General features: G+C 31.4%; 3 protein-coding genes across 3 annotated transcripts; 1 reads left to right on the plus strand and 2 right to left on the minus strand.

Moving 5' to 3' along the window:
• The first annotated feature begins 538 nt into the window (after positions 1-538).
• Positions 539-2,187, plus strand: LOC140971505 (F-box protein At4g19940-like). Its single transcript, XM_073433795.1, has one exon. The coding sequence runs from the start codon at positions 715-717 to the stop codon at positions 1,900-1,902; it is 1,188 nt and encodes a 395-aa protein (XP_073289896.1). The 5' UTR covers positions 539-714; the 3' UTR covers positions 1,903-2,187.
• Positions 2,188-5,630: 3,443 nt separating this feature from the next.
• On the minus strand, positions 5,631-7,759 carry LOC140971512 (6,7,8-trihydroxycoumarin synthase-like). Its single transcript, XM_073433808.1, has 2 exons — positions 6,793-7,759; positions 5,631-6,290 (listed from the first exon to the last, which is right to left on the minus strand). Exons 1-2 carry the CDS (start codon positions 7,684-7,686, stop codon positions 5,676-5,678), a joined length of 1,509 nt encoding a protein of 502 aa, XP_073289909.1. The 5' UTR covers positions 7,687-7,759; the 3' UTR covers positions 5,631-5,675.
• A 3,179-nt stretch (positions 7,760-10,938) lies between these two features.
• On the minus strand, positions 10,939-12,508 carry LOC140966820 (cytochrome P450 83B1-like). The gene is made up of 2 exons (XM_073427088.1): positions 12,498-12,508; positions 10,939-11,878 (listed from the first exon to the last, which is right to left on the minus strand). Exons 1-2 carry the CDS (start codon positions 12,506-12,508, stop codon positions 11,026-11,028), a joined length of 864 nt encoding a protein of 287 aa, XP_073283189.1. The 3' UTR covers positions 10,939-11,025.
• Between the last annotated feature and the right edge of the window lie 594 nt (positions 12,509-13,102).

Genomic DNA, 13,102 nt, shown 5'->3' on the forward strand with positions numbered 1-13,102 from the left:
AAACTATGCCTAAAGGTCTTACCCGCATGATAAATCCAATAACTATAATTGCATGAAAAAAAGTTTGTATAAGGTTAAACATGAACCTTATGTATTTTGGTCAATGATAGTTTTTAGATTTACAATGATACAATACTCACAGTATAACGTCTCATTTAACCAAAAAATAGTTATATATTTTTCTAAAACTTAGTTAATATGTGCATATTAATAAAAGTAAAAAGAAATACTTAGTAAATGATGAAATGATATGTGTGTGTGTGTGTGTGTGTGTGTNACAATACCGCCAGCTGGAAGAGAATTGTTTTACAGCTTATTAGTTATTTTTAAATTTATAGAGTGGAGCTATTTAAATTTTATTTTATGTGAATAAATGTATTTTAAATAGAGTGATTAAGGATACAAATCAGATTGTAAAAAAAAAATTATGCAAATTTATTCAGTGATGATAGATATTTACGGTTCAGATTGAATCACTATTTGCAGCGAGTTGAATGGGTGATTTGACTACGACTTTGAGAAATTGCTAATATTACAATGTCTGTGTCGTTTCACTTTACCCCCGGTCTCTTTACAAACAGACAACGAAAAAGACGTGGACATCTTTAGAGTTTATCGAATCAGTAAAGCTCTCACACAGCAACGCTATTTGCATCGAATGGAAGTGTGAAATAATTGATTTCTTGCTTTTCTTTACCCTGTTGATGTAAAACAATGAAGAAAAAGCCTCCGATTTCGACCCAATCTCTGCGACCACTACCGTCTACTGGGCCGCCGGCATCTCACGACGGCGGTATGTCGGAGCTACTTACGTGGCCCACGCTCCCCGCCGATCTGATAATCAACATCCTATGGAGGCTTCCAGTGAAATCCTTGGGTAAGTTCAAATGCGTGTCAAAGCAATGGCTTTACTTAATCACCGACTCGTACTTCATTTCCATGTATAAGGAAATCCGTCTGCGGAACCCAAACATCGTATTAGTAAAAAAGACTCCTCTTTTACGAGAAACCCATATGAAAAAGTGCACTAGGATTGATCTTTGTTCGCTGAATCTTGATGGGTCTTGTAGGAATGATGAGTTTTCTTTGTATCTAAACGATGATGAGAAGAACATTGAGGTGCTGCCTTCGAAGTGGGATTTTATTTGCCTTGTGAGTGAGAGTGGGTTCTATGTTTGTAATCCTAGTACTCGGGTGATGGTGAAATTACCTGAGGCCAGTTGTTGTACCTCTGGTGAGGTGAATGCAGGGATGGGGTATGTGAAGGAGAGGGATGAGTATGTCTTAGTGCATTTGTTCGACAGGAGCTTAGATATACACGTGGATTATGATATTGGCTGTGAGGTTCTGAGATTGAGAGATGGTAAGGATTGCCAGTGGCAGGTAGTGGAGGCAGACTGTCCATATGTTGTTCGGGGTTGGGGAGTGTTGGTTAAAAATGTGTTTTATTGGATGATTTGGGATGAGTATAATCAGCCAGGAGATGAGGCTATTGTTTCATTTGATCTTGAAAAGGAAGAGTTTGGAAATGTTTCTCCTCCCGAGGGGCATTTTGACCCTCAGGGGGCATGGTCGCTGGTTGAATTGGGAGGGAGGTTGTGCTTGGTGGACAATGCAGCACGTCCACTAATGGTAGATATTTGGGTGTTAAATGATTTGGACAATCATATTTGGGTTCGAGACTACAGTATTGATATGAATGGGTATGTTAGTGATTTATTCAAGTCTGTTATTCTATTGGACTATCGGGGTGGGGAAATCTTGATGGATGCAAAACAAGAGAGTCTTGATTGCTATGATGTGGAAAAAAAGCACATCAAAAGGATGGAACATCTTATTTCAGGGGAATGGACATGGCTGCGGATTTACACAGAAAGCTTCTTTTGGCCGGGAAGTAGATAGCTTTGTTATGTTGATGACAGTTTTGCGGAACTTCATTGATTGCCTATGTATTGTCATTGTTATGTGTTTTTATCGACTGTACGGTCTGGTTGGCTCTAAAGTTTTAGTTCCGAGGAATTTGTAAGTTCTCGACATGCCAAAAAGACAATGTGCTGAGTTTTCATGTAATTCTTTGGATTGGCTTTCCGTAGACGGTCGTTTTTGTGGTCTATGGATAGCATTTAACTGTTCCTTGAAGTGTGACTTTGAAGTGTGAAATGATATTGAAATTGAATTTTATTGACATTGAATTGGCAAAATTCTACTATAATTCATTTATCTCTTGCATTTCTCCTCGGTGTTGTTAAAGCTCTTGAGCTGCATTCATTGTCACGAAAATTATAGTCTACCTTGTAGAGTTCCTGCTAATCTGTACCAAATATTCTTCTTAGTTTTATGACTCGGTTTGGAATCATATGGATCCGTTAACCGAATTGCCTGCTGCTGTTGTCTGATTTGATGCATCCTATATTTTCGTATGTTAAATATGAATACTGTAGCTTTCTCAATGATTTTCCCTGTGTAATATTGGATTGCCTCGCATCAAACATAGACAACTGTATATGTATTCTTTGGAAAAATCCATTTACTAGACACAAATCTCATTCTAGCTTCTACGAATTCGAGATTATTTTGAATCTCCCACCCCAGAGTCGTATTTGGAAATATTCCTTGATAACCATTAACATGGCCACAAGGAGAGTACACGTGCTTTGTATTAAGAATTTATCAAGGTTCCCTCCAAGAAAAACAAAAGAAAGAATTTATCAAAGGTCGCAAGATATAGACTCGAAACTTAGTAGACTATATGAGCCATAGGGAATATATAATGAGACTGATGAATTACTTGTTACTTCTTTTAACTTGCTCGACTTTTTTCGTTATTATTCAATGTCGAGAAGTAGAACTTACTCAACTTTGTCCTTTCACGTTAGTTTTTGGATGGACAAAAACTTGTGTGAGACGATCTCACGAGTCGTATTTTGTAGACTATGAAAAATATTACTTTTTTATGCTATTACTTTTTATTGTGAATATCAATAGGGTTGACTCGTCTCACAGATAAAGATTCGTGAGACCGTCTCACAAGAGACCTATTCTTTTGGACGAGCTTCGGTCATTCGATGATCAAGTTCGACGGTTTTAGTTCTATTTTCTTTTATGTTAATCCACTATAAAAGCAGTTCTGATTTATATAATAAACTGACTATTAACTATTTTATGTATTAAATGACTTGTTGTTTTGCGATTTTAAATTGTTAAACAATGTCGATGACGCATCTCGATTTCGGGACGTGACAAGAACTAATTTAGAAAATATAATCTTTAGTAACTTCAATTCATAGATAAACGTACATGGACCACTATTTGGTGAAAAAAATATTTATGTCAATTTACTTGGACAAATTTTTTTCCTCAAAATTGAATGAATTAAACATCAAGTGAAAAATTCCTCCTACTTTTTTTGTGGAGACAAAAAAATCTTTACCAGCTGTTATCCATAATAAATCACCTCTTTATTTATCTATACTTTGTAGACTTATATAATATCTATATTTATATTTATATTATTTATTAATTTTGAGGAATCTAGAATAACTAAATTTGATGTAATGATAATGTTTTCAAAATACCAACAATATCCTTCTAAAATTATAAAAGTACCATATTTTGTTAAGTAAAAATATTATAAAAATCTATTTTAGTAAATTTGTGTATTTTTATCACTATCAAATTCATTTTTGGAAGTTTTTAAAACTATTAAAATATTTAAAGAGAGTTGGTCTCATGTGAAACCGTCTCACAGATCTTAATCTGTGAGACGGGTCAACCCTACCCATATTCACAATAAAAAGTAATACTCTTAATATAAAAAGTAATATTTTTTCATGGATGATCCAAATAAGAGATCTGCCTTACAAATACGACCCGTGAGACCGTCTCACACAAGTTTTTGTCTTTCTTTAATCTTTATGAAAACTTTTGAATTTTTAAATGATTTTATAATTTCTAATATAAAAAATATTATAAAATATATAAAAAAAATAACAAAAAAATTTAACATAAAAAATTTCTTATATATGCATGTAACTTATACAAATATCCTAGTACACAATGAATCTTCAATTGTCCTTGAGCAGCCAAATGAGACTCTTCCAACCACTCATCTCTCAAACATAGTATGAGGCGAATAAGGACAAGAAAAACATGCGTATTTCCTTGGTTTACCTTTTCCAATTATCAAATCTTTCATTTAAGAAAAAAAAATACAAACAATATGTCTTTGTTGAAGGTGAATACTCAAACATATCTCATCTCGTATACTAACATGATATTCACACATCTGTTTTCTTTTTCTCCGGATCTCGTTCAATACAAATAGAAAATGACCAATGATCGTCCTAGGAGAAGATATTGAAAGAATTTAAATATTGAGAATGAAAAGACTTTCACTGGATTGATGTCACATTATATTGACTTCAGAATTTGAAGTATTTTCTCTAACTTGATAATTTATCATCTTAAATATGTATTTCTTTTATTTGCAACATAGTGTTATTCTATTTTGAAATAGTTCAAATTATAATTTTAAACAAGTAATAAAATTACGATAAAACAAATAAATAAAGTGATAGTCAGTCACAGTCACTGACACAACAACAAAAAATGTTCAAGATTCAAAAATCAATTACTCATCAACAAATACCAAAGCAATAACCAAGGAACAATTAAAAGTTATACACAAGTTATTATCAACAAGTTTCTGGAGTTCAAACTGCTCTTCTCCCAGCATTCCAACAAACTTTTCTAGAAAAAACAAATAACAATTAGTTCTTATGAAAATATAATATGTCAAGTTTGCATGTTGACATGCTCACTAAGTAAAAAGTTGAGTGGATCGTGAAAGAAAGATTAACACTTAATTCATACTTTATGTGGCACAAAATCCTGTATTCATCTCCATTCTCATGTCAAATTAAATTCTTTAACGAAAACAAAATTCGAAAGGTAACATCCATGATTGATATCCCAGAAATGCAAAAAGAGAACCCTGATCTTATGGAGTCAGAATGTAGCAAGAAGCAACAATTATATATTTGTCCTCTAAAATTTCAAAAGTTTTATCCAAATGACAAAACATTGAGCATGAAATAAGAATTTTCTTTTTCAAACACCTTCAATCACGAAACAAATAATCACAAGCAAAATTTCTAGAAGTAGACAAGTCGAAGGGATAAATTTCCTCCCTGCTCTTTCAAAATTAGAAGAAATGCCTCACCTCCACGAAGTGCTACAACTGAAATAAAAGTACTTTTGTGTGTATAATGTACCTGTTTTTGATCGCTATTGTGCTGAAATCTAATTGCATAAAATGAAAAACAATGTATTCAAGGGTTGGGTTAGACTTTAACTTAGATATATAATAATAAAAAATGTTGGGCTACAACCCGTACGTAGTGCCCTCAAATATATCCGTCTCTGAATATTGTTGAAATGTATTTTCGGCCCTCCATTTCCTTCACAGACAAACTCTATTTTTCGGTCGTGACATTCTTTTCTGTGTAAATCAATCAACCTGTTATTTTGTCTTTAACTTATCAAATTCATTAATTCCAATGCAATCTAACCGGTACATAATATGAAATGGACAATTGTACAAAAACATGAAACAAATGGACAATTGTACGTAAACATGAAACACATATCATCTAACAGCATGATGAAAATAAATTTCAAGCAAAAACGTAATTTCTTGGCGAAAGGCAAAGTGGATTTTTCTTGTGCATGGTGATTCCAGGTAAAACATCAGTATCAATATCTTCTTTACTAACTCCCTTAGGCAGTTCCCAATCGAACGAATAAACAAGATTGGCAAGCGCCATATCCACCGTCGCAAGTCCTATCGACACTCCGGGACACCCCCTTCTTCCAGCTCCAAAAGGGATAACTTCAAAATCTTTCCCGATTACATCAATAGAGCTATTCAAGAATCTCTCCGGCAGGAACTCATTTGCGTTTTCCCAGCTCTGGGGATCTCTTGCAATAGCCCATGCATTGATGTGAACCAATGTTTTAGGTGGGATTGTGTAACCTTCTACGATGCATTCTTCTAAAGTTTCTCTAGGTAAGAGAAGTGGAGCCGGTGGATACAATCTTAATGTCTCCTGTATGACTGCTTTCAAATAGGGAAGTTTGGGCACATCATTTTCATTTACAAAACCCTTATTTCCTATGGTTTCTCTGATTTCGTTTTGTAATTTTTTCATTGCATCGGGATTTTTTATGAGAGCAGTCATCGCCCAAACAGTCACTGCTGCGCTCGTATCCGTTCCAGCGACAAATATATCCTTAAAAAAAATATAACAAAAAATATCAACTCTTTTTCTTTTCTTTTTTTTAAAAAATTTAATCCTCTAGTAAATCAAAATATGGCCGGTTTTAATGCAACAATTCTGCGTTTTCTTTTTCTTTTTTTAATTTTTTCTTTATCAGCTTTAGTGGTTTTCTTTTCTGGATGCTGACATATGCTAGATATATTAGCAATATTTGACACTCAACCACCATTCAAATGAAAAAAAATTAAAATTATTAAATAAGCAAAATTATTATTCTGAAACTAAAAGTTGATACAAAATTTGACCAAATTACAATTAGGGCAAAATTTGGTATTTTTTTTCTAATTCTGAAATAATTTGGTAATCTGGGTCAAAAGAAAAGGCATATACATATGAGACCAAATATTTTTATGAGAGAAAATGATTTCTGTTTTTAATTTCTTTTTCCTTTTCTCCATTTGAATTATTTTCTATGAACAAGAAATATTATAAGAAGGGATTAGGGATGACTTACACATAGCACAGCTTTGATACGATCCCAAGTCAAATCGATGGAGCACAACTTCTGCTCTTTTAGCTGAATCAACATATCGAGAATATTGTTGGGATTCATTATTTTATTCTTGTAACTCGAAACCAAATGTTCATCAATCATCTCTTGATAGAATTCATCCATGTCTCTGAAAGTCTTGTCAAGCCTGGACAACATTCCTGATAGCTTATCCACCCAACTGAACCAAGGTAAAAAATCAGAAACAAAGAACCCGCCCTGCATAGCCTGGGATTCAATCATAAGTTCATCGAATCTCCGTCTCTCAGATTCATTTTCACCAAATCTCTTGCCAAAAGCAATCCTACATATCAAAGTACTCGTCAAGTTCAACATGGTCACGCTCAGATTGACAGCATTATCTTCACCGGAAGAACCAGCTACTTCTAGATTCTTGATCATTCGGGTCACTTCATCTTCCCGAATCGGCCGAAATGAATGGACCTGTTTGTTGCTTAACAAATGAAGAACGCTAAGCTTTCTTAACTCCCTCCAAGAATCGTTGTAGGGGGAGAAAGCTATATCCAATCCACCGTAGGATAGTTTCTGCATACCAAGAGAAGGTGGCCTGCTACAGAAGACGAGGTCATGGGTTTTTAGAACTTCTTTCGCCATTTTCGCAGAAGAAACTATGAGAACTCGAACTTTACCCAGCTTCATGGACATGAGAGGACCATATTTTTTTGCTAGTTTGAATAGATAGAGGTGAGGATTGCTTGAGTCGAATTGGTGAAGGTTTCCGATGATGGGGAGACCCGGAGGAGATGGCGGATAGAGGGTTTTCGATCGTCGTTCTTTCTGGTTTTTGAAGAGGAAGAAGAAAAGAACTGGCAAGATCAAGAGAAGAAGTAGAATCATTTTTGCCTTCCTAAGTTCGAGTGATGACGCACAGAAGGTATGCAGTTTTGGTTATCCCTGGGATACATATATAATGAGCTTAAAATTTTGGTTTTATTGTATTTTATTTGTATATAATAACACTCCGCATCATCTAATTAATTAATTATTAGACAAATTTATTCTTATATTTACTTTCCTTAAATTATAAAATCTTGATTTAGCTTAAAAAAATCTTTTAAAAAATGTTGTACAATAACTAAAAATTTAACTTGCAAAAAACAACTAAAAATTTAATATTTTACATAATTTTTATCATATACAAATAAATGATAAAATAACAAAAAAATGTATCCAAATGTTTAGTAGGGATACATAAATTTAAAATATAAATAAATATTGGGATTGACTAAATTTTTTAATATCGCGCAAAAAACAAAATTGTATTTATATTATATTATTTAAAACTTAGGATTATGATTTTCTAATAAAAATGATTGTGTTATAAATTTTCTAATTTTAATTAAATTATATATTTAAATACGTCAGCTTTTTGCCAACTAAATAAAATACATTCAAATTTGTAACAACGTTGTAGAATTAAACAAAATTAAATATTTAAAATATGTACATTATAAATATTTATTTTAAAACATTGATATTATAGGAATTTTTTAATTTTTAAATTTAATAATAAATAAATAATACGTTAAAAATTTAAAAAATGATCATCTATATAAAATTAAACAAACCAAAATACAAACATAAATTGGTTTAATCAATTATTGAAATTAAATCAAATTTATATTTCATACCGATATTTAAGGTGTGTTTTAAATTACTATAGTTAACTAATGAGGTTATAATTATAACTATTATAATATAAGATTAAAATTACGATTAAATTTTAAAATACAATTATTATAGTATTTTTAATTTGAGAAAGAATGAATTGTAACTTTTGAAAATTATTTAACATTTAAGAGGCTAGCCGCTAGTATTGAAATTAAATAAATAAAATAGTGAGTTGTAATGTGATTAAGATATTATAGAGTCCTAGATATGGATGCTAATGGCAATCCATCCAACTAAATTAAATGAGTAGGTCTTTCATAAGACGGTCTCGATCTTTATTCGTGATACGGATAAATTCTGTCCATATTTACAATAAAAATTAATATATTTGACATAAAAGTAATACTTTTTCGTGTGTGACCCATATAGAATATCTGTTTCACAAAATTGACCCGTGAGACCGTCTCGCAGGAGTGATTGTGAAATTAAATAAGGTGATAGCTTCATGAAAGTCATACAGCCAAAATTATGTGTACCAATAAGTCATTTTCTACATTATCTTTTTATTTAATATTAAAATATAATATTTTGAACATATCTTCTTTAACCAAAAAATAATAACTAGTAATTAGATACTGTAACTCGGAATTATCGTGACCATTGTCATTATCATTATTGGTCCAAATAAGTGAGTCATATTTAATTCTGTATGAAAAAGATTGATCAATAGTGAAAATTATAAGATATATCATGAAATAATGGTTTTCCAAATACCAACAGTATCCCTCTAAAATTATAAAAGTACTATATTTCATTTAGTAAATAATATTATAAAAATATATTTTAGTAAATTTGTGTATTTTCTTATCACTAACATATTTACTTTCCAAAATTTTTAAAACTATTAAAATATTTTCTTTAATTTTTATCCAAACTTTTGAGTTTTTAAATGATTTTATAATTTCTAATATAAAAAATAATATATAATAAAAATAACAAAAAAATTTCATATATATGCACGTAAGCGTACGAAAACTCACTAGTATACCATGAATCTACCATGGTCCTTGAGCTGCCAAATGAGACTCTTCCCACCACTCATCTCTCGAACATTGTACGAGGCAAATAAGGACAAGAAAAACATACGTTTTTTGTCGGTTTATTTTTTCCAATTGTCAAATCTTTCATTGAAAATGCCAAGATATTAGACGAATAAACATCATTTAAAAAAATATATAAACAATATGTCTTATTTGTTGAAGGTGAATACTCAAACTAATGAAATTTTTGCAACTATATTTTTTTTTTCTGAAACCGATGATTCTGACTTTCAATTTTGTATCCGGAAACTCCAACATATTTGGTTGATAAGGCGACATATTTATATATGAATGTCTTATCTTGTCTCGTACATTAATATGATATTCACATATCTGTTTTTTTTTTCTTTTCCCGAATCTAATTCAATACAAATAGAGGATGACAGATGCTCATCTTTAGGAGAGGAAATCGAAGGAATTGAGATATTGGGAATCAGAAGACTTTCACTTGATTGATGGTGCATTGTAGGGACTCTAGAAATTGAAGTGCTTTTTTAGCTTGACGATCTCTCATATTAAAAAAGAGGATGTTAATATCTTTCCTTTCTTTGCATGATATTGATGTTCCACTTTGAAACAGTTCAAGTTATGATCTTAAATAAGTAATAATATAACGATCGAACAAATAAATAAAAAACTAGTCAGTCACTGACTCGACAACAAATAATGATCAAGATTCAAGAATCAATTACTCATCAACAAATATTAAAGCAAAAACCAAGGAACAATTAAAAGTTATATACAAGTTATTATCAACAAGTTTCTGGAGTTCAAACTGCGCTTCTCCCAGCATTCCAACAAACTTTTCCAGAAAAACAAATAACAATTAGTTCTTATGAAAATATAATATGTCAAGCTTGCATGTTGACATGCTCACAAAGTAAAAAGTTGAGTAGATCGTGAAAGAAAGATCAACACTTAATTCATACTTTATGTGGCACAAAATCCTGTATTCATCTCCATTCTCATGTCAAATTAAATTCTTTAATGAAAACAAAATTGGAAAAGCAACATCCATGATTGATATCCCAGAAATTCGAAAAGAGAATCCTTACGTAGCAAGAAGCAACAATTTGTCCTCTAAAATTCAAAAGTTTTATCCAAACGACGAATCATTGAGCATGAAATCTGATTGCATAAAATGAAAAACAATGTATTCAAGGGTTGGGCTAGACTTTAACTTAGATAATAATAAAAAATGTTGGGCTACAACCCGTAGTGCCCTCAAATATATCCGTCTTTGAATATTGTTGAAATATATTTTCGGCCCTCCATTTCCTTCACAGACAAACTATATTTTTCAGTCGTGATCACATTCTTTTCTGTGTAAATCAATCAACCTTGTCTCTAACTGATCAAATGCATTAATATATTCCAATGCAATCTAACTGGTACATAATATGAAATGGACAATTGTACAAAAACATGAAACACATATCATCTAACAGCATGATGAAAATAAATTTCAAGCAAAAACGTAATTTCTTGGCGAAAGGCAAAGTGGATTTTTCTTGTGCATGGTGATTCCAGGTAAAACATCAGTATCAATATCTTCTTTACTAACTCCCTTAGGCAGTTCCCAATCGAACGAATAAACAAGATTGGCAAGCGCCATATCCACCGTCGCAAGTCCTATCGACACTCCGGGACACCCCCTTCTTCCAGCTCCAAAAGGGATAACTTCAAAATCTTTCCCGATTACATCAATAGAGCTATTCAAGAATCTCTCCGGCAGGAACTCATTTGCGTTTTCCCAGCTCTGGGGATCTCTTGCAATAGCCCATGCATTGATGTGAACCAATGTTTTAGGTGGGATTGTGTAACCTTCTACGATGCATTCTTCTAAAGTTTCTCTAGGTAAGAGAAGTGGAGCCGGTGGATACAATCTTAATGTCTCCTGTATGACTGCTTTCAAATAGGGAAGTTTGGGCACATCATTTTCATTTACAAAACCCTTATTTCCTATGGTTTCTCTGATTTCGTTTTGTAATTTTTTCATTGCATCGGGATTTTTTATGAGAGCAGTCATCGCCCAAACAGTCGCTGCTGCGCTCGTATCCGTTCCAGCGACAAATATATCCTTAAAACAAAATATAACAAAAAATATCAACTCTTTTTCTTTTTTCTTTTTTTTTTTTAAAAAAAATTGATCCTCTAGTAAATCAAAATATGGCCGGTTATAATGCAACAATTCTGCTTTTTCTTTTTTTCTTTTTTTCTTTTTTTCCTTATCAACTTTAGTCGTTTTCTTTTCTGGAAGCTGACATATGCTAGATATATTAGCAATAATATCTCTCGTAGGTTGTGAAGTGATAAATCTATCGCATATTCATAATTGATATACTTAATTATCCAAAATTGTATGTTACTAGCATTACTTGCTAGTAAAATTTTTAATTTATGTTTATCTTATTCTTCCTCATCAATAATGCTTTAGAAAAAAGTCGCACTTAAGCGTTATTAAACACAATTGTACATTTCTAACACCGCTTTATAAGAAAATCGCTAATTTTTGTTCCACCTTCTTCTTATTCATCAATTTTGTTTGTTTGTTTGTTTTTTTTTTTTAAGTTGCACTTGAACCTATTTAATAATGCTTAATATGATAAACCTATGTTTTACCACTTTTTTTTACCGCTTTTGTCCAAAGCGAAGGGTATTTCGCAAGCTTCGAGCTTTAGAGCTCTTAAACTAAACTAGACTAAGCTTTTTAGAACACTATATGTGTTTGGCATTTACTTTTTTACCAGATACCAGGGGCGTAACCATGATTTAATATCTAGATGGGATAAATTAAATACATATCATAGATTTTTTATATGAAAATTTTTATTACTAAAAATTCATGTTTTGAAAGGAAGAATTTGAAGATATGGATTTCAAATTTATTATTTTGAAATCAACTTGATTACTTGGATGACTTTATGTTGGGTATACTTCAAATCCATATTGTCTCGTTGATGTAATGATAATTATGATGAATTTAAAATACATCCGAAATGGATGAAAAGATGGTGACATTTCAAATCCATCATTGAAATCACTTCTCAAATCAAATCTTCGTTTCAAATCAAATCCTCTTATCCAAGTACAAGCTCAATGTGGCAAGATATTTAATAAATTTTAACATATTGTAATTTGTAGAATTTCAATAAATACACAATTGAATAAGTCAAAAAATAAAAAGTATATATGAATTTATCAGTTTGAAAAGGAATATTTTTTAGTGTACAAAAAAACTTCAATGCTACTGTATTAAAAAATATTTCTCACTATTATATATATTTGGCTTTTGTTTTTGTTTTTGTTTTAAAAAAAGAAAGGTACTTTTACATCCACCATATATCAATTATATATAGAATAGAACACTACTGTATCTCCATATTTAATACATTGTGCAATTAAATAATTTTAGTTATATTATATTTTACTCAAAAGATTTCTTTTGTAACTCATTTTTATGTTACATATTTTTAGTTTGTTTGTAATATTCATGTGAACTTCACTTTATAGACGAATTTATAATAATTCTATAATGCATG

This window comes from Primulina huaijiensis, chromosome 2 (genome assembly GCF_012295235.1).
Source record: "Primulina huaijiensis isolate GDHJ02 chromosome 2, ASM1229523v2, whole genome shotgun sequence".
In the NCBI taxonomy this organism is placed as follows: domain Eukaryota; kingdom Viridiplantae; phylum Streptophyta; class Magnoliopsida; order Lamiales; family Gesneriaceae; genus Primulina; species Primulina huaijiensis.

Coding starts and splice junctions, on each gene's coding strand:
- LOC140971505 (XM_073433795.1), top strand. CDS start 715: ATGAAGAAAAAGCCTCCGATTTCGACCCAATCTCTGCGACCACTACCG.
- LOC140971512 (XM_073433808.1), bottom strand. CDS start 7,686: ATGATTCTACTTCTTCTCTTGATCTTGCCAGTTCTTTTCTTCTTCCTC. Junction 6,291..6,792: donor GTATCAAAGCTGTGCTATGT/GTAAGTCATCCC, acceptor ATTTTTTTTAAG/GATATATTTGTCGCTGGAAC.